Source organism: Pleurodeles waltl, chromosome 4_2 (assembly GCF_031143425.1).
Source record: "Pleurodeles waltl isolate 20211129_DDA chromosome 4_2, aPleWal1.hap1.20221129, whole genome shotgun sequence".
Taxonomy (NCBI): Eukaryota; Metazoa; Chordata; class Amphibia; order Caudata; family Salamandridae; genus Pleurodeles; species Pleurodeles waltl.
The window spans coordinates 501845926-501868550 of NC_090443.1; the positions used below are offsets into that span (position 1 = coordinate 501845926).

The window sequence follows — 22625 nt, forward strand, 5'->3', positions numbered from 1 at the left end:
TTGTTGACGCCCTGGAAGCCAATGAGGGGTTTGAACCCTCTGGGAATAGGTACGGCGTTGGTAGAGCTGGAAATATTTTCTTTGTTCCCTTGGCTTATCTAAGCCGACTGCCTTTAAAGTGTCCATCTCTCTCTTCATTCTAGCCATTTCGTCATCTGTATGACTTCCAAATAGCGTGGTACCAAAGAAAGGAAGATTTATTATTCTCTGTTGTGCTTCTGGTTTTGGGGTAGTAAGACAGATCCACTAATGCCTGTCGAGAGCAACCCACGTCGCAATACTCGTGTGCCTCTAAGATGGATGAGTCTGCTGCAGCACCAATCACTTAATTGGATACCATCAAACCTTCATTTAGGATTTCCATAAAATCCTCTCTTAATCCTAGGGAGATGCTCTGCAAACTGCTGCCTGGATTCCCACAGTGACCTTATTGTATTTGCCTAGAAGGGCAGTGGCACTGGCTGCTTCCATGGAGGTTGCTGTGGATCTACAAACTTTACAACCTACAGAATCCTACTTGCAAGACTCCTTATCTGGTGGTACTGTAGAGTGGGAGCAGTGGCATGTTGTTTCTTCATTGCTACTATAATCTCCGAATCTGGTGTAGGATCTGTCTGGAGGAAAGTAGGATCTTGCTCCGGAGGGGGATACTGCGTTTGAAGTCTGGATGGGGCTGGTTTAAATGTGTCCGGAGTCAGGAAAAGATCCATGGCTGGTTCAAGGCAACCTGGCACCAGTGGAATAATGGTTGAGATGCTGTCCTGTGCTGAAGCATCTAGAAAATAACTGAGGTTGTAGTGGTCGGAGTTGACATGGGTATATTTAGTTTTGCAGCTCCCCTCACCAACATCTTCTGCAAAAAGCTGTGATGTTCTCGACTGGTGAAACTCGAGCTGGTGGAGAGTCAGATAGTGTTGGTGAATACCTTCCAGTTGAAGTGGAGAATGTGTCAGAGGTCTGATGGTATGATCGAGAGCTAGAATGATGACCATGGCAGTAGCCGATGAGTGCCTTGAACGATGTCGGGCCTAATTGAGTGTTACCGCGATCTGGACCTTGATCTGGGAGTGTCCCGTGGTTGCAGGAGTGGTGCCGGTGAAGGAGGCACATTCGGAGTTGGCCGATGAGATATTGGTGGAGTTTGAGATGGAGGTGTAGGAGGAGGAGATGACACTGGAGGAGAACAAGGCTCAACGCTTGAGGAAGGGGAGTATGTTCTGAAATATTCTGAATCAGGAGAGGAATAAATGCATCTCCTCTTTTTCCTTGCCTCCTGTAATGTTATAGATGGTGAAAGACTCCTCAACGTCAATCCTCTATGCCTCAGAGGCGATCTCCTTTGATGCCTTGTTGATCTACTCATTGACAGAGATCAACAATGATTTCTCGACATCGATGTTGCCCTCGAAAGTAATCTATGATGGTGTGTTGACATCAGTAGGGATCTTGACGGCAAGTGATGGTGTTGTGGTATAGATGGATTTCTCGATGTCTAATTAGGCCTGATTGTCGATGTCGTCTCATCATCTGTCAGCGTTGTTCTTTGCCACTTCCTCAATGTCAAACCTGCTGATGACTGCAAACAGGTAGGCACCGTACCTCTCCTTTACTTCGATCCTCTCGATGTCGCCTGGGACCGGTGTCTTTTCTGCACAGTTGTAATCTCTTGACCTCCTTTTTTTATCTAAAGATGAAGATTTGAAACCATTGTAGCCTATCCCTCTAGGTTGCATAACAATTTTCTCTCATAAGAGCCTCTGCAGGCCTTCCCCCCAAAAAAGGCGAACATCTCCACTTAAGAGGATATATTATGGAAAAGTACTCTGGGGTCCCCGCACATGGGAGGGACTATTCAGTGCTTATGACTATTAATGGAAATCCGCTACGAGAGAACATTTGTTTTCCCTCAGAATGTCAGAAGATGCTTTTGCAGCCAGCTTTGTATAGGTGAGACTTTTAAATTTACTACAGTGCCTGGTGCTCTCACAGATAAATCAGCCTCACTCTCCTTGGGTCTGTGATGTAGTATTGTAAGTCTCTATCAAACCCCAATATGTTCTACCAGTTATCATCTCTTCTGGAGCTGCTTTATACCAGCTGCCCTATCTGTGTTCCTGTCAACAGTTATGCTCAGAAAGAAATGACCAAAATGCAAGCCTGTCCTTTGAGGAGGTTTATGTTTCAGTCATATTACCAAGATTCAACATGCTGATCAGATGAGGTTGAGAAATTAACTCACTCGACCTTAAGAAAATGAGTGGAAAAATTCATTGTAGTTAAAATAGCAAATATGGCATACTTGTCCAATGTGTTACTTTTTTAAAAATGTATGATTTTGCTTTAAATGCTGTCACCATAGTAGCGCCACAATAACATCATAGCTTGGTGTCAGGCACAGTTCATCAGGACTTGTTCCATTTTTTAATCAGCAAAAGCTGTTGTACTAAAGAATCAGTCCTTGTTATTACTATGAAACCGTCAGCTCTGGCAAGTCTCAAACATTTAAGTCAAGGTTTTGTGTTGTTCCAGCAATGCATGCGTCTGAGAATGCGTAAAGTACAAGAGTTACTAGCAGCATAGGCAAGATCTGACATATAAATGTGCAGACACTCTCCAAGGTCATATGTACCCCAGAAGTAGATCCTAAATCACCAGCTTATGCTACTTTCAGTGTTTCTCCACAAATAAGCGGTGAAGGTCCATGTTTCTACAGACCTCTGCTTCATCAAAATGATGTATCTGCCTTATCCTGCTGTTTCCATTGATTAGCAATCTTGAAGGTCTCCTGTCTACCACTGGTTCTGCTAGTAAAAGGTAGTAGATCCCAGTCTGCTTCCTAAAGAGGAGATCCTCCTATATTTGGTACTCTTTAGGTAACTGAACAATTAGGTGTACATACCTTCAACACGTCACTGTCGGTTGGAGGACATAATCGGTTTGTTTCAGCAACGTAACCTGTAGTCGAGTCAACTGGCTGTTTTCTAGCAGGAGCTTCAACACCTCTTTCCCATAACAATTTTAAGTGAGGAATCCAAGCCATATTCACATCTCATATCAACTTTAGAAATGTGACTTTATTTAGTGCACCTGCTTCTCCACCGGTCTGCCCACTGTGCAATTGGATCCAGAAAGTTTCACCACATTACACTGCTGGAACCTGTTGGTATTATTCCTCTTGTTGCCTACGTTCTAACCTCCCATTTCTCCTCCTTTGGAATATTCGCATTGATTAGCAATGAAATAGTCTGGAGGCAAAATCAAAACAAGCATTAACATAGTTGTTCGGTCTTACCTGTGTGATGTGATTGTAAAGAAGAAAGGCTCCAAGGGAGGGACAAACACAGGAATCAACAAGCTGGGACACGAATAAGAAGCTGACAAATGAGAGGGACAAGGAAAGAAAACCAATGGTATGCAGGGGGTAGACTGTAAGCCACTCTTTGTTCTTAGTAAGCCAGAGTATGCCTTGCAGCAGACCACGCATTTGCTGTCTAGTAGGCTCGATCTAATGACTTTTTTTGGAATACCTTTTTTATTGATGTTCTTAGAACCATTTTTTAGCAAAAACCATCCATTGAAATTCGTAGGCAAGGCTCCTTCGAGGTACTGCCATGCAATTTGACATTTGTTAAGGAACCGAGAGGTGAACATGCTGCAGACCGCTACAAAACTGTGCCAAATGTTTACGAAACCCAGATGAAGGCTTGGGCAACGGTCACAGAAGTTACAACTTAAGATAAATAGCCATTATTTTTTTGCAGAATGCAAGGCTAAATAGTTAAGTTTGTATTATTGATATTTTATTGCAAGGCTGCTCCTTAGCTGAGCCTTTAGGTTTCCTGCTAAGGGTCAAAAACTGAAGATGTTTTCAGACATTAGTTGGCATGACTGTCATTGCAGGATATTCAAGTAGTTCCTATGTTTTCATTTTCGAAGTCTGTTATGGAAACTGCTCCTTAGGCTGAAGGTACCCAGACATTTAATCCCCTATTATGAATGACTTGATAAAGTTTGATATGTGCTGTACCGTTTGTTCTCTAACATATCAATTGTGTGTGCTGCAGTCATTTCTGTACCATCACATTTCTCAATTGATAAACTTTGGACGGTCAAACATACAGAGAGTTACCGGGGAAAGTAGTGCATGCAATTCCAGCAATATTAACCGAACTGGTAAGTGTCTCTACTACTCTCAAAACCACATTAAGGATTGGGGTCTTAGTGCGAGGTACTTGTCAACCAATTCCGAAGCCTGCTGCTTCTGAAACTTTGCACAACCGTTCTTTTGGTGTACGGTTTGGTCACGGTTGGACATTCTTCAAACTCCTTAAATACACATATGTCATCAACATCAAAAACCGAAAGTATGCTTTCATTCTGTCTTCCCTTTTTAGGGTTATCATTGTGGTTTGATGTTGAAAACTAAACCGAAACGGAATTGCAGATGCAAAACAAATTGAAAAACCACAAGAGAGATTGCTTGAGGCAAGATTTTGAGCATGGCAAACTTAGTGTCACAATGTCAACAAACTAGAAATGAAGTGTTGCTTTGTTTTGGGTCATTTTTCGACAGTTTTACTACCCGCCAAAACAGTTTTGTTTCCCGTGTTGCGCTTTGGTTGTGAAATTTGTTGGTGTTACTTTTAAGTGAAATCTGTGGTTAGTAAGCCTTCTGTGCTTGTACTTGCTATTCTAACTGTAGTTCCCACTTCAAAGTTAATTCTGTACTTATCCCGCCTAGAAATGGGAAATGTCCTTGCTTTGCTCACATGCTACGCAATTGGCTGAGGCCCACGAGTTGATACTTCAGATAGTAGTGAACGTGTTCAAAGTACTTTATTTTTTGCGTGGAGGATTACATTTGCACCTTAAGGGACATGTCAGATGATTGCAGTTAAGCAGAGGATTTTGTCTCTTTCTTTGTCCTTTTTTCTTTGTTTGTCTTTCTTTATTTAAAACTGCTCACCTGAAATGATTTAAGTTGCACACAGCTACGGATGGCGTTGTGAAATAGCTATTTGTATTTGGCAGGTTGCTTTTAGTTGGTCGATTGTGTCGTTTTTTCTTCTAATTAAAACATTAAACTTTGATGCATAATTCAGAAGGCAGGCAAGGTTTGTCACAGGTATCCTACCTAGTATTTTGGGTATATGCTGTTGAGATCCGTATTGTATTGAATTCTTCAGCAATGCAGATTGGTAAAATTGAGAAATCATCCACGTGGCAATACTGCAGTATAGTGCTAAATATATTATTATGTAAAGTATGTTGCTGCTATTTTGTACATGATACTCCAACTCTCTAAAACTGAAACATAAAACTGCTAGTATTTAATGCCAAAATTCCAATGGAAAAATAATTCATTAAAAATGTCAATCAAATTAAGGGTAAGGAATATATTTCAAATGGCCATCTTAGAGCACTGAGCAAGTCACTTGTCCAAACTAAATTGGATTTACAGAGAGCTTCAATTGGAAAGTTTCTTTGTTATAGCACCTTCGCTAATTGAAATCAATAAAACGGTGTGGCTTTTTAATGGGGCTTATTCTTTATAGTCACATAACGATTGCCTTCAGTAAGTGTCATTGCCAGCACACCACTGTGGGCCTCATATTATGGGCTAGTACAGTTTGTGACCAACACTTCCCCTCCCAAAACCCAGCACTGGGCAGTCTGAGCATATTTGAATATTTTGAAGTATGGGGTACCTCATCAGTCTCTAATAACCCCAATTTGCACATTGCTTCCATAATACACAATTACCCAAAGGTTAGTACATATTTGCCTATTGCACGTATGATGTATCAATTGCTAGCATGCTAATTTCCTTTTTGTTATTCCAAAAATTGTATTAGCTGTAGAGTTAAAATATGTCATTTGATAATTGCCCAGCCTGTAGCTTTTTAGGCAGAGAGGCTGTTTCCACAATTTCCGGTAAAACACATGCTCAGGGAATTTGTGTAATTTGCTTTTGCTTAATTTAGTGACATTTTAGAAAAAATATGCAAATGTACACAAAATGCAAAAACGACACTTGCCCTATATATTTTACCTCTGAGTGCGCCCTAATGCACATTTGGATGCGAGGGCACATTTTACACTAACAAAATAGCGCAAAAACCACAGGCATCGTCAACAGCAGCTGCTCATTTTCTGGTTGTTCACGTTGTTTTGTTCCATTCAAGGTAATTTGTTTTGCCACAAATGGTGCTTAATTGCACAACATGGCATATTAGTGTGATTCCTGGAATTTTTGAATAGCACAAAATTACATGAGATTACGCCAGAGTAATAAAATTTGTATGCAGGACTTACAACAACACAGTTTACACACATTGCCTTAGTGCCCATCAGACACTAATTATTATAGGTTGCCACAACACACACAACTTTTTCCAGTTACTGCATTGTACTTATTGCTACACTAACAGAACCTTGCCACTTTCTGAAGCCTTCCATACATAGTCTGCATTTTTACTCATAAGATCATCCAATGATATATACATAGACACATATGCCCTCACTCTTTTACATAGATATACTGTAGGGAGAAATAAGGAAGCGGGCCTTTTAAAGGGAACAAGTGAACTCTTGCCGCTGGCTAGAGACCTTTTTTGTGAATATAATGGTGCTAGAGAGCATTGTAAATATAGGTGCAGCATTGGCTAGCTTGCTACAGGCGTCACCTGCACACACATGACCTTCACTGGTTCTCCTCCTACTTTTCCAATAGACACCAGTTTGTTCACATTGGCACCTCCATGTCACAGAAGATCCCTATCCCTTGCCGAGCGCATCTGGGTTCCATACTGTTTTCTTCAACTTGTACATGGAGCTATTTAGTGCTCTACTGACAGATACCAGCATTAAGATTCACAAATATGTTGATGATGGACAAGTGACTTGAAAGTCTCCTCTGCTTCATGCATCCAACTCTTCAAACATTGCTTGCACATCATCCAGACCTGGGTGTCTAGCGCCTACCTGAAGCTCAATCAAACCAAGACAGAATTTCAGTTATTTGCCAAGATCAACTAAATATGAAACAATGCAAACCTTTATCAGTGACATGAACCTTGACATCTTCAAACCCCCAACTTTGAAAGAACGTTGAGTCATTTGGATAATCCTGGTCACCAACTTAAGAAAAATGTTGTCAAAAAAAAAAAATGTCTTGATATCAGCTCTTCCTTTTAAAGAAAGTGACCTCAGCATTGCTGTTCTGGCCCTCGTACTATTGCTTCTGGATAGTGGTAACACCTGGGTGCCTAAGAGACTCCACACCAGCGTCCCTTAAGTTCATCCTACATACTGTATCCTGTCTTATGCAGGGCCTGAATAGCTATAACATCACCTCCGTCCTGATGGAACTCCATTGTCTTCCCTTGTCAGCCCACAACATTTTCAAAACCAGCTGCATAAGTTTCAAGACCATAACTATGAGCACCTCTGCTTATCTTGCAGACAAGCACACCATCTCTAGTAGTTCTCGGTACACCTGCAGCCAGGACACCATCAGACTGCAGAGTAAGAAGTGTAAAAAAAAGAAACAAGCATTGTCAAAGCCAATAGTCTCACCTATGCAAGAGCTATTTGCTTTGTTAGTGTGTTTGAGCCATGTTGTACCAAAGAACAAGATTTACAGGCCTTTTTACAAAAAGGGAGCAGTCTGAAGGATACTGTAAATAAGTTTTGGGCACGAGACTGTAGAAAGCCAGCAATTGGAAAGCAAGAAAATTTGAGTTACAAACCACAAAGCCAATGGCAAGTAAAGGGGAGAATGCATTCCTAGGTCAGAAATGTGATATACATACATACACACACACATACATACACACACACACACACATATGTACACTTTCAGCAATGCAAGGTTCTCCATCATGGGCCATCTTTGAATTAACAAAGAATAGAATCCGTCTGCATAATTGCTGAATCCAAAAACACACTTTAAATTGAGAGAATGTCTCTTTTTGCAAATAATTTCATAACAAAAAAGACTATCTGAAGCCAACATATTCCATATTTTTGAGTATTCTATCCAAATAGAATTACAATTTGCCCATATAAAAGACGGTTTTAATACCCTTTCTGCAAGTAAAGCCTAAAAAGTACCAGGGCAGATCGGTATTATCCTCGTTGAAAGGGATTTGTTGATACCGCCACTTTAGGGAATCCACTCACACAAACTACATTGCAAAGTCGGTAATGGCAGTTCATTTTTCTTCTTTGTGGAGCAAAGATTCCAGAGTTTTTTCTTGATTCTTTGTATCTTTGTTTCGGAATACATTTTGACAGGGTTTATGTAATTAACTTCATGGCGTAAGAACACTTCTCTTATATGTGGCTGCCTCATTTTGACAAGTTAGAAACCTTCTTAGGTTTCTGTCGAGGTGGTGTGTCTACCCAGATGCTCTATAGCCACTATGTCTGCAGTATTCAGAAGTGTCCCTCCTGTGATGGTGGTGTTATAGGAGAGAGAAAGACAGAACAATAGTGAGAGAAAAAAGTGTGCATGAGAGGTGGTCAGTCATAGAGTCGGCAAGAGACCAAGGGCAGCATGTGATAGTTTGTCTTGTGCCTGTAGAATTATAAGTTTACAAGTGTCTGAGTTAGTGTGAACACTAAACGTGTATTAATAAAGGAAGAAGGTATGTAATGTTACATTAATGTCCTAGTGAGACACCGTACTCGGTGTCATCGCCGGTATGACAGCTTCCAGAAATTTGCTAGCTGTGCACAGTGAGCTAGTTGCATGAGATAAACAACCTTTTAAGTAATGTGCTTTTTGAGAGTGCCCTGTAATTGGCCATTAGGGGGTAGCATTAACGAGTACTTTACTAAGGGTTTTATGCTGGCGGTGGCATAAAGCCTTTTGCACCCACACGATTAACTCTTTCTGAAACACATGTATGGCACGTTTACTAAATAGTGTTGGCGTTGCCCTGGTTATGAAATAGACTGACAAGGCCACAAAGTGGATCCTGACTGATGGATAGATGCCTTCTATCGTGCATCTGCCAAGTGTTGTATGGAGTGAAGAATGTCCCGTTGCAAGGCTGAAAAGGCTGCGCCACAAGGACAGAGAATTAGGTTTTAGAGACTTGCTGCATATACACAGAAGAAGTTATCTGTGCTTGTTTACCCTGCACTTTGAGACACTTAAGTGCGTGGATTTTGTAAAGTGGCAGTATTAAAATTTACTTGTCTGTACAATTCCCACCTTTTCTTTTCCTTTATCTACGGTCAAACTCTAATTCTACATGCATTTAATTAAACAAATCAATTGCTTTTAGATGGATATGTTTTCATAATGTACTTATTTTGCAAATGAATGTTAACAATTTAAATCCGGAATCTCGCATATAGGTTGAGATAATCTAATTGGGTTACTCGTTTTGTGTGGGGTAGTGGTACAGCAGATTATATTTTCCTTATTATCTAGACGTTATGACAAGACAAACAAGAAGGCAAATGTCCCTCATACACTGAAGGTGCAGCATGGACAGCAGCACTGCCTGCTTCCGTCGTAAGCAGGACAGATGCAACATAAACAGAAGCAGTGCACCGTTGATGTCACCATGAACAGGTGCAGCATTGCAAGCTCCCCTCAAGTAGAAAGGGTGCCTCAGGCAGCAGCAGTACAAGATTCCTCAGTTCACAGAACACGTACAGCATGAACAGAGGCAGTGCAACTTACCTTTCACAAATGACTTGCATGGCAGGGGCCGCTTCTCCACAATGGAGGAGGGGTGTCTCCCCCCTGGCTAAGAGCCAGCAGAGAAAAAATAAAACGATAGCTTACTATTATTTTATTTTTCATCTGCTTGTTCGTCCAGCAGTGCAGGGAGGGGTGGGGGCTGCCCCACAGGAGGTGGGAGGGGGGAGTAGGAGAGAGTGCACCCAAGTGCACGTGTGTGTTTGGCCAGCTTTCTTAGACCTGCCAAACACACATGCACACTTAGGTTTCCCCAACCCAGCTGTGTACACAGCCAGGCCGGAGAAACTGCACAGACCCCAGGGTTGTGTCTGAGCAGCAGTCCACGCTGCTCAGACCAATCCTGACTCTGCTTTCATGCTGGGTTTAGCATGAAAGCAGCACCAGGAGTGCTGGGGAACTTGTGCTGGTGTCCCAGTGAATGCTGGGATACCAGAAGTGGACCGAGGCAGCAGCGACGATGAGAACGTTAAGTGGTTTTCTTTTCTTTTTCTTTTTTTTCTTTTTGTCCTTGCTCCTCCCCTCTGACATTTGCATAGCACAGACAGAAGCAGTACAAGCTCAGCTCTTTCACGGGGAGAGCACTGGAAGTCATCTAGAATTCTTCATACACAAACACACCCAAACTCCGAATACAGTTGCACGGTTGTCAGCGTAAATACAAGATGCTCACACAGTGCAAGATTCCCATAGGTAGGAAAGGCCTAGGTATCAACAGTTCCAACATCAGCTTAACACGTTATATTTGGCAATAGGGCAAGCCTTCCTTTCTAGACTTAGCTAGTGCAGCACAGCTACCAGCAGTCAAAGCTTCCCACAATCATAAGCCCACAGACGTACATGATACATAGCACACGCAGCATCCATAGCCAGCCTTACGCAGAGAAAGGAACAGCGCAGGTAACTGTGGCAAGAGATTGACAACCGGTCACTTCAGCTTTATTTCTGGTCAAGCGTACTCTACACACAAGTCAACGTAATTTTAAAGCTCTAGAAACGAGAGAAAAAGTGGTGTGAGTAGTGTAAATATTAAGACTCGAGATACGTTTACAAGGGAAATTAGTGCACATTGGTGTACCCACCCCAATCTGGTTTTCCACAAGGTGGAGGCAGGTTTTACAAAAAATTATATAGAAAGTAGAAAATCAACAATGTATAAAAGAGTTGTTTATCATAAGGAAAACGTCCACAAGAGAAGGTATTTTCATTTGTTTCTGCATAAATTACAAAATTTGATTTATACATCTATAACATTAGTAAAGAAGGAAGTGGCTGTAGGCTGATATTGCATAGAAATCAATCAAGGATTTACATCATATGAAGAGGCCACTGCCACACGTAGGGCTTTTATAGTCCTGGAGACAGTGGACGAATAAAAGTAGTCAGAATTACTTTCAGTAAGGCATTACCCAGCACAGGTATAATTTCAGAAAACTCGATGGAGGCGAAAGGCTTCTTAATGGGCTGTGAATTAACAGAAAGGTGAAATACACCTGCTCTCTTGAAGGGAACAAATGTATGCTGTGCAGGTGCTTGGTTGTATGCAGTGTTTACATTTCCATCAAGTGCCATGTTTTTCACAGTAAGGCAAGCTACAGTGAGTATCTGCAAGAACAGAAGTGGCAGCAAGCAAAAGTGCACGTTTTTTTCCATTCGTAATGGCTGGGGTTCTCTCGTGTTTTGTGCTTGATTTATTACAGCTTAGTTTTTGTTGGAAATTGGTGGTATTGGATGTGAGAGTGACACGTTCCTTTCTGTTTAGTCCCGCTATGGGCATATCTCCTCCAGCCGGACCAAATCCGTCCTCCAACCTGCACCCAGACGAAGCTGAACAGCAGGCCGCCCTCCTCCTGGCCTGCTCAGGGGATATTCTGCCAGCCAGCCTACCCCCGGTGAATATGTACGACCTTTTGGAAGCATTGCAGGTGAGAATAGCGAGTGAGATACCCTTTATGTCCATGGTTGAGTTTTGCACTTGCTGGAATGATGTTTACCTATGCAATTAGTCTAGTTACGTTTCATAATATTATTCTTTTATTAGTACATTATATGTGCTGCTTCATCTTGGTTCCTTCATATATATGATGAGCCCACTGTAAGATGGGCAGAGAGGTGCCACGTTGATTCTATGTAGAGAATAACCCCTAACTCCGATTGAGAAGCTGGATTACCTAAATATTCTTGTTCGACTCGACACTCCCTGGATTTCAGAAAGTATGGCTTTAACTAAGATGGGTTCACTCTAAGTCATAGACTAGTGAAAGAAGTTTTTGAAATTTACGTATGTTTAAAATGGGCCCTGCACTTTTTCAGAAGCACACCATTTTGTTCCTGCTTAAAAAGTTTTGCCTTTTTTCATATTTTCTGTTGCACTTTTTCCACCTGTTATGCTTTTCCTAGCTACGATAACGATGCAGAGCACTCGTCCCTGTGAAATGTCACTTCCTAATCTCGATGTTAAAAGCATTTCGTAAAATCAAGAACAACCTAAATAATCTGTTAGCAAAATAATTACAAAGAAAAAAATTAAAAGAATGTGCGATGCCAGCAGCAGTTAAAACATTAAGATGCAGAAACTAAATGTTCCAAGATGTAATTTGTTTACACATGAACGGAAAGAAGAGGATCATGCTATGTAAGTGAGAAGGAAGCTGAAGGAAGAATTGTAATCGTAAAATGATATCACTTTGCCTCTCACTGTGACGGAAATACAATTACTTGATTAAAGTGAAGAATAGTTCTCCATACAACCTCTAAATGAAACAAAGAATCTTGTGCCTTATTTACAATCTTAGATTGTAAATTCAACACCAAGACCCCAAGCAAAAATGTTACTTCTTCGTAAGACTTACTATCTAGGCTTTCTATCAAATTTCTTGTCTTAATAAGGTCCAAATTATCAGGAATGATATTTTGAAAGAAATGTTTTAAGACCTTAAATTTCTTTTGGTTGAGAAGATGAGAACTTAGAAACAAATTAAGCTTATTTCTATGCAAAATTGTGAGAAGCTTGTAGCAAGTATTAAGCCTGTGAGATCCCTGCCCATGAAAAACCGTACTAAATAAGTAATTAGCGCTCTTCTCCAAATGATTAACAGCTCTCTTTGTACAGTTGTTGTAACATTTGAAGTAAATTCAAACAATAGACCGCATTTAAAAAAAAAAAAAAAAAATCATTAGATCTAACAAACTTTCTACTCAACTTCCCTCTGGCCAAATGTTCTTGGCTCGGTTTCACAGCAGGTCAACCTTTGTGCTGCCTGAACGTTCGGATGGTGGTTGATGATGGAGTGTTGGGGCCCTGATCTTACTATAAGCGATTGTGGCTTTTGACACAGTTGACCTTTCAAACTTAAGCAATTGGCAGATTTTCCTATGGGTAGTTCTACTTATTTGGATAAGCTGCTTCCTAATTGATAGATCTCAAACTGTAAAGCTAAGCACATTTACATCTGCATTAGAGTCTACTTTCTGTGGTGTACCTCCTGCTTCGCCATTCTCCCTCATATTGGTCAACCTATATTCGACGTGTATGGCTTGTCTCCTGAGTGAAGTGGGTTTTCGTCCCTTCTTCGTCTATGCAGACAAGTATTTTTGGATGTATGGGGCTGGGGTGCCCTTTTCTCCTGCCAGACTTTCCACTAGCTTTGGAACGAAGACGATTTTGGATGAATGCAAACAGCCTTAAGTTGAACCCATCCAATACAAAGATTCGTCTCACCAACAATACTCTAAAAACATGTGTTTTAAGTTTGTGGTCCAGTTCTGTCAATGTTTGCCCTGTTCCACCTTATGAAGTCAGGAACTTAAGTATCATCAGCGTGAAGATTTGGGTGTACTATACGAAATGGCTTTGGGGCCTTACAATCCAATGCACTCTCAAATACCATCTTGGGACCAGTCAGGTTTGTTTATTTAACCTTAAGCTCAACCATGGGTAGCTGTGAGCAGTAAGACTTAGCAAAGGAACAATGTGTAAAGCATTTACCTTCACCAAGCAACGCAATAAGAATGCAGCGACACATGAAATAAAGAAGACACCAATTTATAAAAATAGATAATATTTTAATGAATTTGTATGATGAACAAAACCTTTCAGAGGGTTCCAGAATACAGATTTTAGAAGATATTATTATATTATTACTTTAAAAATAACCGCAAACAAACATTGGTCAACTAGAAGTTTGGAAACTTTTGAAAAGTTTGAAACAGTATACTCCGGCCTGTGTTAAGCGAGCAGTTCCACCAGGACGAGGTCTAGAGAGCCAGAGTGCACAATCTGAACAGTTATCTGGCCATCAGAGCATTTTTGAAGCAAAATCCAAATTTTACAGGACAACATTCATAGACAACAATGGAGTGGTCCTGATGCAGAGGGATGCAGGCAAAAGATACTCCAGTTGTGGTGCGGTTGACAGGGGTGTCTTTGTGGAAGCTCCTCGGTCCACAGGTGAAGTGGGGCAAACTTGGCCACAGAGACCAAGGTCACTCAAAGTTCTCTGCATTGCAGTAGCTGGCCAGCCTATGCTGGGCTACTTGTCATTCTGCGCCGCAGTTGGGACAAAAAAATTAAGGTGGGTCCTAGTGTTGCTTGGATGCAGTGAAAACGGATTTGGATTCTGAGCCAGACGGACTCGTTGTAATTTTTGGCTCATGTGTCTTCGTCCTCTTATGTGCCCCAAGACTGATAGTGGCAAAACTTCTGCAGTGTCTGCCAACTAGGCGATTCAGGGAAATTGAGCTCCTGTGTCCCTGGAGCTAGTTCCATGATATCAGCCAACTTATCCTTGGAGTCACTGCTGAGCTACTGCTTTTGTTGGATGGCAGGAATCAAGCTTTCCTCGAGCCAGGAGCTGTAAGCACAGTCCAAACTTTGCTAGCCCAAAGGACAGCAGGTGCAGCCCTTCTGAGCATGCAGCCTCTCTTTATATGGGTTCAAGGCCAGCTGAAAAGTCCTTTTTCGGTTTTCTCTCCGATTCCAGTGTGATCTAAGGGTCAGATTGCCAGGGGTGCCATATGTATCCCAGGAAAGTGCCCTAAGGGGACCTCACAGTCACTAGCCAGTGGGCTAGTGGGTCCCTTCCTACCTAGTGAGGAAGTTCCTGTTATGTGTGGCATCTGGCTATCCCAGAGTGCCACATTCATGCCCCTTTCAAGATGGCACAACCTTTCCTCTGTAGTTAGGAGCTTGCTAGCCTACTCTAGAGGTATGGCCAGCGCAGGGCTGCATGCCCACAGGAGAACTGGTTTGGAGGTAATTTTTCCCTCCTTGACCCTGTCTCCACTTTGTCTACGGGATCAAAAGGCATCCTGCTCATGGGTGTTGTTGCTACTTCCCTCACAAAGGCAGCTTCATCTTGATGATCACCTTTTGAGCTAACACCCTGAATGGCTATCTTGAGGGAGGAGGTGACATCTCTCTCCATGGCAGTGTGCCAGGGCCTTTGTGAGGCCTCTGGGCTAGCTAACGCACAGAGTGGCAACTATCTAAAATGTTCTTACCTTTAATAGTGGTATTAAATTCGGTCTGGGCATGAGGTCAGGTGAAATGCTACAATTAATTTGGTATCTTACATTACCTAGTTTGGTAGTCCCATTCAGGAGTTAGCTGGTTTGTAATCCCAACCGGATACCCTTTGTTAGCCAATGGGGCTACTAACTTTGTCTACAGCAAAACTACTATTTGGAAGTGTTGCTGTTAAGACATATCAAAATATATATCTATCTTATTTAAATACAACTCACTGCCATAGGGGTTTATAGGCCTTCCTTAGGGGAGACTTGCATATAGTGTTAAGGGATAGGGTGACTTTGCCATTGGAGTGAATGGCAAAATTGAACCGGCAGTGAAAACACTGTTTTTCCAGTCTGCAGTAGCAGGTTGGGGGACATTTGGTATCTTGTAACATCCAGGGGGCACAAACAGTGCTGCATCCCTGAGTGGACACTGCCTTACATGACCTGGGTGCCATATACTAGGGACTTAAAAGTGATTCAGGCCTTGCCAATTGGGTTAATCCAATTCAACATGCAATTTGTATAGGGTCAGAACACTGGCACTAAGGTCCGGTTAGCAGGCCTCAGTGCAATCTCAGATTCGAAAAAAAAAAACAGCAGCATCAATCCAGAAATGTGGGGATGGGCACTGCAGGAAGAGACATTTCCTTACAATCAATGACTCAGGTTTGACATCAGCGAGATACATTTCCAAAAAGTGTTTCTACTGTCTTCAAGCGCTTCCTTTTCTAACCTTTCTCCGCACGTTCCTGGGGCTCTTTGCATTTTTCTCTCCCTTTTGGATTTTGGCAATTAAGTTAAGTTAAGTTGAGCCCACCCACTCAGTCCCTCATCATTCAAGCACTCTGTTCAACCATTCATTGGCTTATTTGTGCATTCCTCCACCATCAGTATTACCACACACAGAACCCCACCAGTCAGTGAAGAGGCCTTTTCAGTTATAAGCTTGTCATATCAGCTTTGCTGCATGTGAATGAGGTTTGAGGGTGCTGCATGTAGTGTAAAACTGAGGACCGGGTGAGTGTTTCGGGCAGGGTTTACTGCTAGTCTGAAAGGCTATGAGATTGCCATCAATCTGTGACTGCTCTCCTTGCTGGCCTTTTTGGCATGGCAATGGCAGTGCTTCGGAGAGGAGCTTTGGCAAGGCACTGTAACCCATGCTAGATATTTTTGCTTCTTTACTAACTAGGTGTGCCTTAAAGGAAAACCCACACTGCATTCACAGATGGTGTCCCCTTTCCAGTCCCGCTTATCAGCATAATATCATGGAAAAGCGCTAGCCAATACACACTCTGATCGGCTGATTAGGGCAGCTATTGGTTAGCACTTTTGTAAGAGTCTCCTGCCTCTTTGCTGAGCCTTATGTATCACAACTCCTAGACAAGTAAATGAAGAAGGCCAGCTGAAAGTCCTGATAAATATGACCCAGCGGGTCCCTTCACGTCAGTGAGAGTACCACAGGGAGTGTCACAGGACCCATAGCATGCAGAAAAAGATAATCATTTGGCCCCAGGGAACAAACCACCCCCCCTCTGCTTGTCTGTCTGTCTCTTTCATCTCTCTCTGTCTCTCTATCTCTCTATATCTCTCTCTCTCCCTTCCTCTCCACTCCCTTTGCACATATATATATATATATATATATATATATATATATTTTTTTTTTTGTTTTTTTTTTTGTTTTTACTTTCTCTGAAGTTGAGGCCAGCCAATCAGATCCTTATTTTTCTGCTGGTACTACTGAAGTACCGCAGGTCTAATATCTGTATTTTTCTTAATTCATTTATCTGATACAGACATCTAGCTGCAGATTCCTTACTTTAGAATCCTCCAGAAGCGACAGACTGGATCCAAAAAACATTTCCCCCAGCATGTGTGCACATTGAAAGAGGGCGTCGCGCGACTCCGTATCAACGTTGTTCACTGGATGGGATGTTGATGGAATCTATATAACCACCTTGCCGACATCAGTTCCTTCTTTTCCACGCTTCCAACACGGATCTGGAGCGGTTAGGGGGGCTGGCTTTTTGGCCCATCTCGACTTCTTGTTGAGGAAACGGTGTGCTTTTTTGTAATGTCTTCGGGGTTTAAACCCTGTGGATCACATGGCAGACACATGTCGGTCACAGATTCCCACGCTATTTGTATGTGGTGACTCGGAGGATTGTGGTTCCTGATGTCTGCGGACGAAGGTGTTGAGATAGCAATGAATGAAAATTCTGGTGGTGCGGGTATCGGGACACCGCAGTGTCATCGGTCCTTGTCGAAGTCCAGAGAACGATCGATGAGCCGTTTTCACGAGTGTCCATCACTGTCTATATCAAAAATGGGTTCAAAGCAGCAATGGTCAAATCAACACAAAAATCAAGTGTCTCTGATGCCGTCTCACAGCCTTCGTTTGCAGAGCTTTTACAGGAGTCCACTCCGCACCTCCTTATTTTTCCTGGAGCTGGGGTGACTCTAGCCCAAATGCAGGAGTATTATAATTCCCTACATGAAGTCTTTGGGCAGTGGCCTCCCTCCGGTGTGCTTTCTAGCCCAAGGAGGTGGGAGGTGTCCTAACTGAATCCACACTGGCGAGATCGCCGTTGGTCTCAGTCTTTGTGGAACCACTTTCAGGTCGGTGCCAGTGCACAGCCCTTCGGGGTTACTACGTGTGTCATTGGAGCCTGGTCAGTGACTGACGTCGGCGGCGCTGATCGACTTGTAACCCATTAACCTTTCCGAAGTCGAAACTGCACCGGACGGCATCAGATGCAGTGCCGGTGGATCCGACTGATTTAGATAACTCAGTCTGTTCTTATGCAACCTATTGCTGTTTTTCCTACTGGAACACACAGTTTTCCAGGTGGAGAGGCTATTGGGTGTCAAAACTCTTTGAATAACACTGTCTACACTCCTTTGGAGGGAAATTAGCTGACAGTACTGGATGAGGCTAATGAACTTGAGTCATTTCCAGTTTCAGACTTGCTTTCTCCACCCATTATAGCTACAAAGGTGAGTTCCTCTTATGCTAAAGTGTTGAGGAGAGAATCTGCATTTCTGGATTGCCAGCTTCCTTCTGTAGAATTATCCACAGACCCTTTGGTGAATGTACTGCAACAGGGTCAGACGGGGATGAACCCTTACTCCTTTATAAAGAGTCTGTATTTGACCTTTTGCTTGACGCTTGGCAAAACCAGTTACTGGAGCTCCAGTTGACCGGGCTACAGCCCATAGGCATCGACCCACCCCCTGGGGACCCAGTTTGTCGCTTAAGATATCCCACCAGAAAAGTTCTAGTAATGCCGGCAGCTATGGCTTCTTCAAACCTAGTGTCCTTCCTTGGGTTCCACCAAACAAAACATCCAGATGACTGGAAAATTGTGGGAGAAATATTTTCTCTTCAGTCAGTTAAGCATTGAGGTAGTTAAACACGACGTGTTCTGGGCAGATTTTCTCGTGCATTATGGGACTCGGTGGCATGTCTGCTACCTTTTCTTCCAGAGAACAGCAGGGGTAAAATCTTACAGAGAGTACAGGAAGGCAGAACGGCCAGGAAGTGGCTAAATTTACCATAAAATGTGGAATAGATACCACAGACTTAATGGGTAGGGCTATGGCTTAATCAGTTGCACTATGCAGACATACACGGTTGTGTCAGTCTGGATTTTATGAGGCTGTCCAGAATAGCCTGAAAGTTGTGCCATTTAATGATGAACATTTATTTGGTGTACAAGCTGATTCTGCCTTGCGGTGATTTAGAATTGGTCAGTGTGACAGAGACCCCTAGACATTTATTTGACATTTCTTTTAATGTTATGATAGGTTTCCTTCATTACGATTTTTGAGGAAAGGAATGTTTATTCTAAGCTGGAAAACATATGTTCGATGGCATGTGTGGCCATAAGTACACATGCTTTGCATACACCTACCATCTAGTGTAGGGTCCGGTGTGGTGCAAGTTTTGTTTTTATTTCGAAGAAGCATTTTAAGTCACGGCATCGAGTGACTCCTCCTCTTGGTGATAGTGTGCATGGGCATCGACTCCTTTGTTAGATTTTCTCTCTGCTGTTGGGTTCTGACCTGTATGTCTTCGCTCAGTCTTTCGACTCACTCCGCTTCAAAATCTTTCTTACCAGCTTCAATGGTATTTTTTCTGCTTGTGCCTTTCCATCGAAGTGCTCGCCTCAATTTGTCGGTCCAGGCACCAACTGCATGCCCTTCGAGGCGTCTTCATCCATCTCGACCTACCTTACCATGCGGGACCGAACGGTATGCCAACCTGATGGAAGAACACCATTTTGTTTCTATCCTCGGTGCCATGCTTAATTTCCCCACACTGATCAACATCTGGTGTGTAACCTGTGCCTCTTCCACGATCATCAGGTGCTACCTTTGAGGTCTGCATATCTTTCTGGTCAAAGAAAACGCTTGCAGACCGGAGGGCACATCAAGTGGACGTGGCGCACAAGACTCAGGATAACACCCCGCACAAGAAGGCCTTTTCCATCCAGGACTCTTTTACTAAAAGTTCTAAAGAGGCCACTTCTAGGGGTCACCAGTCCGCCAGTGGCACCAGGTCATGCTCAGAACCGAAAATCTGCTTCAGCTGCCCCTCCTTCTGGCTCGGCTCTGCAAATTGCCAAGACCAAGCCATCAGCTTTGACCCCTGACACTTCTGGCTGATGGATTGTCTCCATTTGGGTCCGAACCTCTGCTCTGAGCATACTGCCCACAGCCTCCACATCAATGCAGACAAAATCGCACCATCCAAAACCTTTAATGCCAAAACCCACGGAACCAAAATCTTCAGAACACAAGAGACTCTAGTCAGTATTTTGCTACTTCTTCTCTTGTGGAGGCTATACTGGAGACTATGGGCGCTTTTCAGTGCCAGCTCCATGTTCAAGAGGGTACAGGACTCGTTTTTGCTTCTCCTCCTGTACTGAAGCTGTCCTTTCAGGAATCCTTGGACAAGGCCACCAGCCCATCTTGCAGGCCTTTTCCACCTCCTCCTCCTCCTTCTGCTCCACTAACACCTCCTTCTACACCCTATTCTTCTCCTCCACCTACCTCCCTTCCTCATACTCCTCTTTCACCTACACCAGGAGATAACACCCCTCAAGGATCTCCTTTATTTGTTGGGAAAGATTTGGGTGGACCATACCATCACCCAGATCCCTGGGATTCTTATGAACCTGACCCAATCCTTTCCCAAGATTCTGACTAATATCCTACACGCCCCTCACCACCACAGGGACCCCATCGAACAGGACTTCCTGTTTGAAACACTCACATCAACACACAGGGATATTCAATTCCTCCCAATGCTCCATGGCATACTGTTTCATGCTGATGAAATTGTTAAGGAGCCCATCCGCTCTAGGGTTATTACCCCTAGAGTTGACAAAAAATATAAGCCGACTCCTTCTGACCCAAGATATATATATTAGTTCTCAGGTCCCTCCTGACTCCATTGTCACCACCACAGCATGAAACATGCCAACAGCCAGTCCACTGGGGACTCCCCTCCGCCTGATGAGGAGAACACGAAAATTTATGTTACCTGCAAAAGAGTTGCGCGCAAGCAGCCAACCATTGGCATATCACCAGCGTCCAGGCATTGTTAGTCAGATACGACCGGGCTCACTGGGATGGAGTAAAGGAACCTCTCCAGTTTCTATCAGATGAGCCCTAGAAGAGAGGGAAAAAATAAGCAAGGGGGAAACAATTTCTTATAATTCCATCCTTTGTTCCCTAAATGCTACTGGTACAGCTGCACGTGGCATTAACACAAGTGTCCTTCTCAGAAGGCACACTTGGCTCTGCTGCTCTTGTTTCAAACCAGAAGTTCAGCAAGCAGTCCTTATCATGCCCTTTGCCAAGGATCATCTTATGGCCCTCAAGTGGATACTACCCTTGAGAAGCTAAAGAAGGACACAGATGCAGCAAAAGCCAATCCCCCACTCAGATGGGGCGCTTTTCGTTGCCATTGTTTCAGAGGCTCCTATAACTCCACATCCTCTGAGGCATCCACTTCACAAGCCCAGACAACCTCAACCCTCCTATTTTAGGAGTTTCTAAAAGGGTTCCTACAGAGGCAATAACAATAAGGGGCGAGGTAAGAGCACCTCCTCCTGAGGCTCTTCCTCCACTGCAAAGCAGTGACTATCTCTGTCTTCCCCCTGATCACTCCACACCTGTCAGTTGGACAGCTCCAAAACTTCCATTCAGAATGGGTCAACATCACCACAGACCAGTGGGCTCTTTCCATTACCCAACATGGCTATTGTCTGGAGCTCATTACCAATGGTCCAAATATTCCCCCTCGCACTCACAGGCTATCACATGAACACCTCACCCTTCTCAAAAAAGAGGTTCAAGCCCTACTTCTCAAAGGGTCCATCAAGCTTGTTACCCTATAACACCAGGGATCAGGGGTATACTCCCTATACTTCCTCATTCCCAAAAAGGACAGCTCTCTCAGACCTATTCTCGACCGCAGATCACTAAAGTCCTGTCAGACACTTTCCTATGGCTACCTTCAAGATGTTATTCCACTTCTGAAACAAGGTGACTTTATGACAGCTCTGGATTTAAAGGACATATACCTTCATATTCCCATCCACCCTATACACCGAAAATACCTAAGGTTTGTTATTGCAGGCAAACATTACCAGTTCAAAGTCCTGTATTTCAGGGTCACTCCCGCTCCCAGAGTCTTCATGAAGTGTTTAGTCATTATTGCTGCACACCTCAGAAGGTAGAACATCCACGTGTTCCCTTACCTAGATGACTGGCTTATCAAATTTAGCACTTTACAACAGTGCCAATATCACACCCAGTTGACAGTGGATCTGTTTCACACTGTGGGCTTCACGCTCAGTTTTTCCAAATCCCACCTCCAACCCCTCAGATACAGCCTTATCTAGGAGCTATTCACAATGCAGAGTTGGGACTAGCATACCCCAACCCTCCCCGCGTTCAGAGTTTTAGTCTCTTCTTCCCCACTTTCAGGCGAATCGTACATACACATTCAGGACTAGTCTGTGCCTGTTAGGAATGATGGCATCCTGCATTTGCCATTGTTCCCCATGCCAGACTGCACATGCATCCCCTACAGCAGTGTCTGTCTCATCAGTGGTCTCAGTCACAGGATCACCTGGAAGATCTAGTGTTGTTAGACCACCATCCTCACTGCTTTCTGCAATGGTAGAACACCACCATCCTGTTGAATGGGCAGCCTTTTCTCGACCCTGTGCCTCAGGTCATACTGACCACATATCCATTATTGACTGGTTGGGGCGCTCCCCTTCAGGACCTCACAGTAAGGGCATCTGGGATATCAGTCACCAATCCCTACATATCAATTATCTTGAGCTTCAGACAGTGTTTGTAGCCATGAAAGTAT

At 43.2% G+C, this 22625-nt stretch overlaps 1 protein-coding gene across 2 annotated transcripts in view; it reads left to right on the forward strand.

Annotated features, from left to right (window-relative positions):
• The window catches only part of TADA1 (transcriptional adaptor 1), a 193009-nt gene that overhangs the window by 111556 nt on the left and 58828 nt on the right, over window positions 1–22625 (forward strand). For both annotated transcript variants that reach the window (XM_069231972.1, XM_069231973.1), the window contains exon 7: window positions 11481–11643. In XM_069231972.1, coding sequence (XP_069088073.1) covers window positions 11481–11643 — 163 coding nt within the window. The remainder of the gene's footprint in view (window positions 1–11480; window positions 11644–22625) is intronic.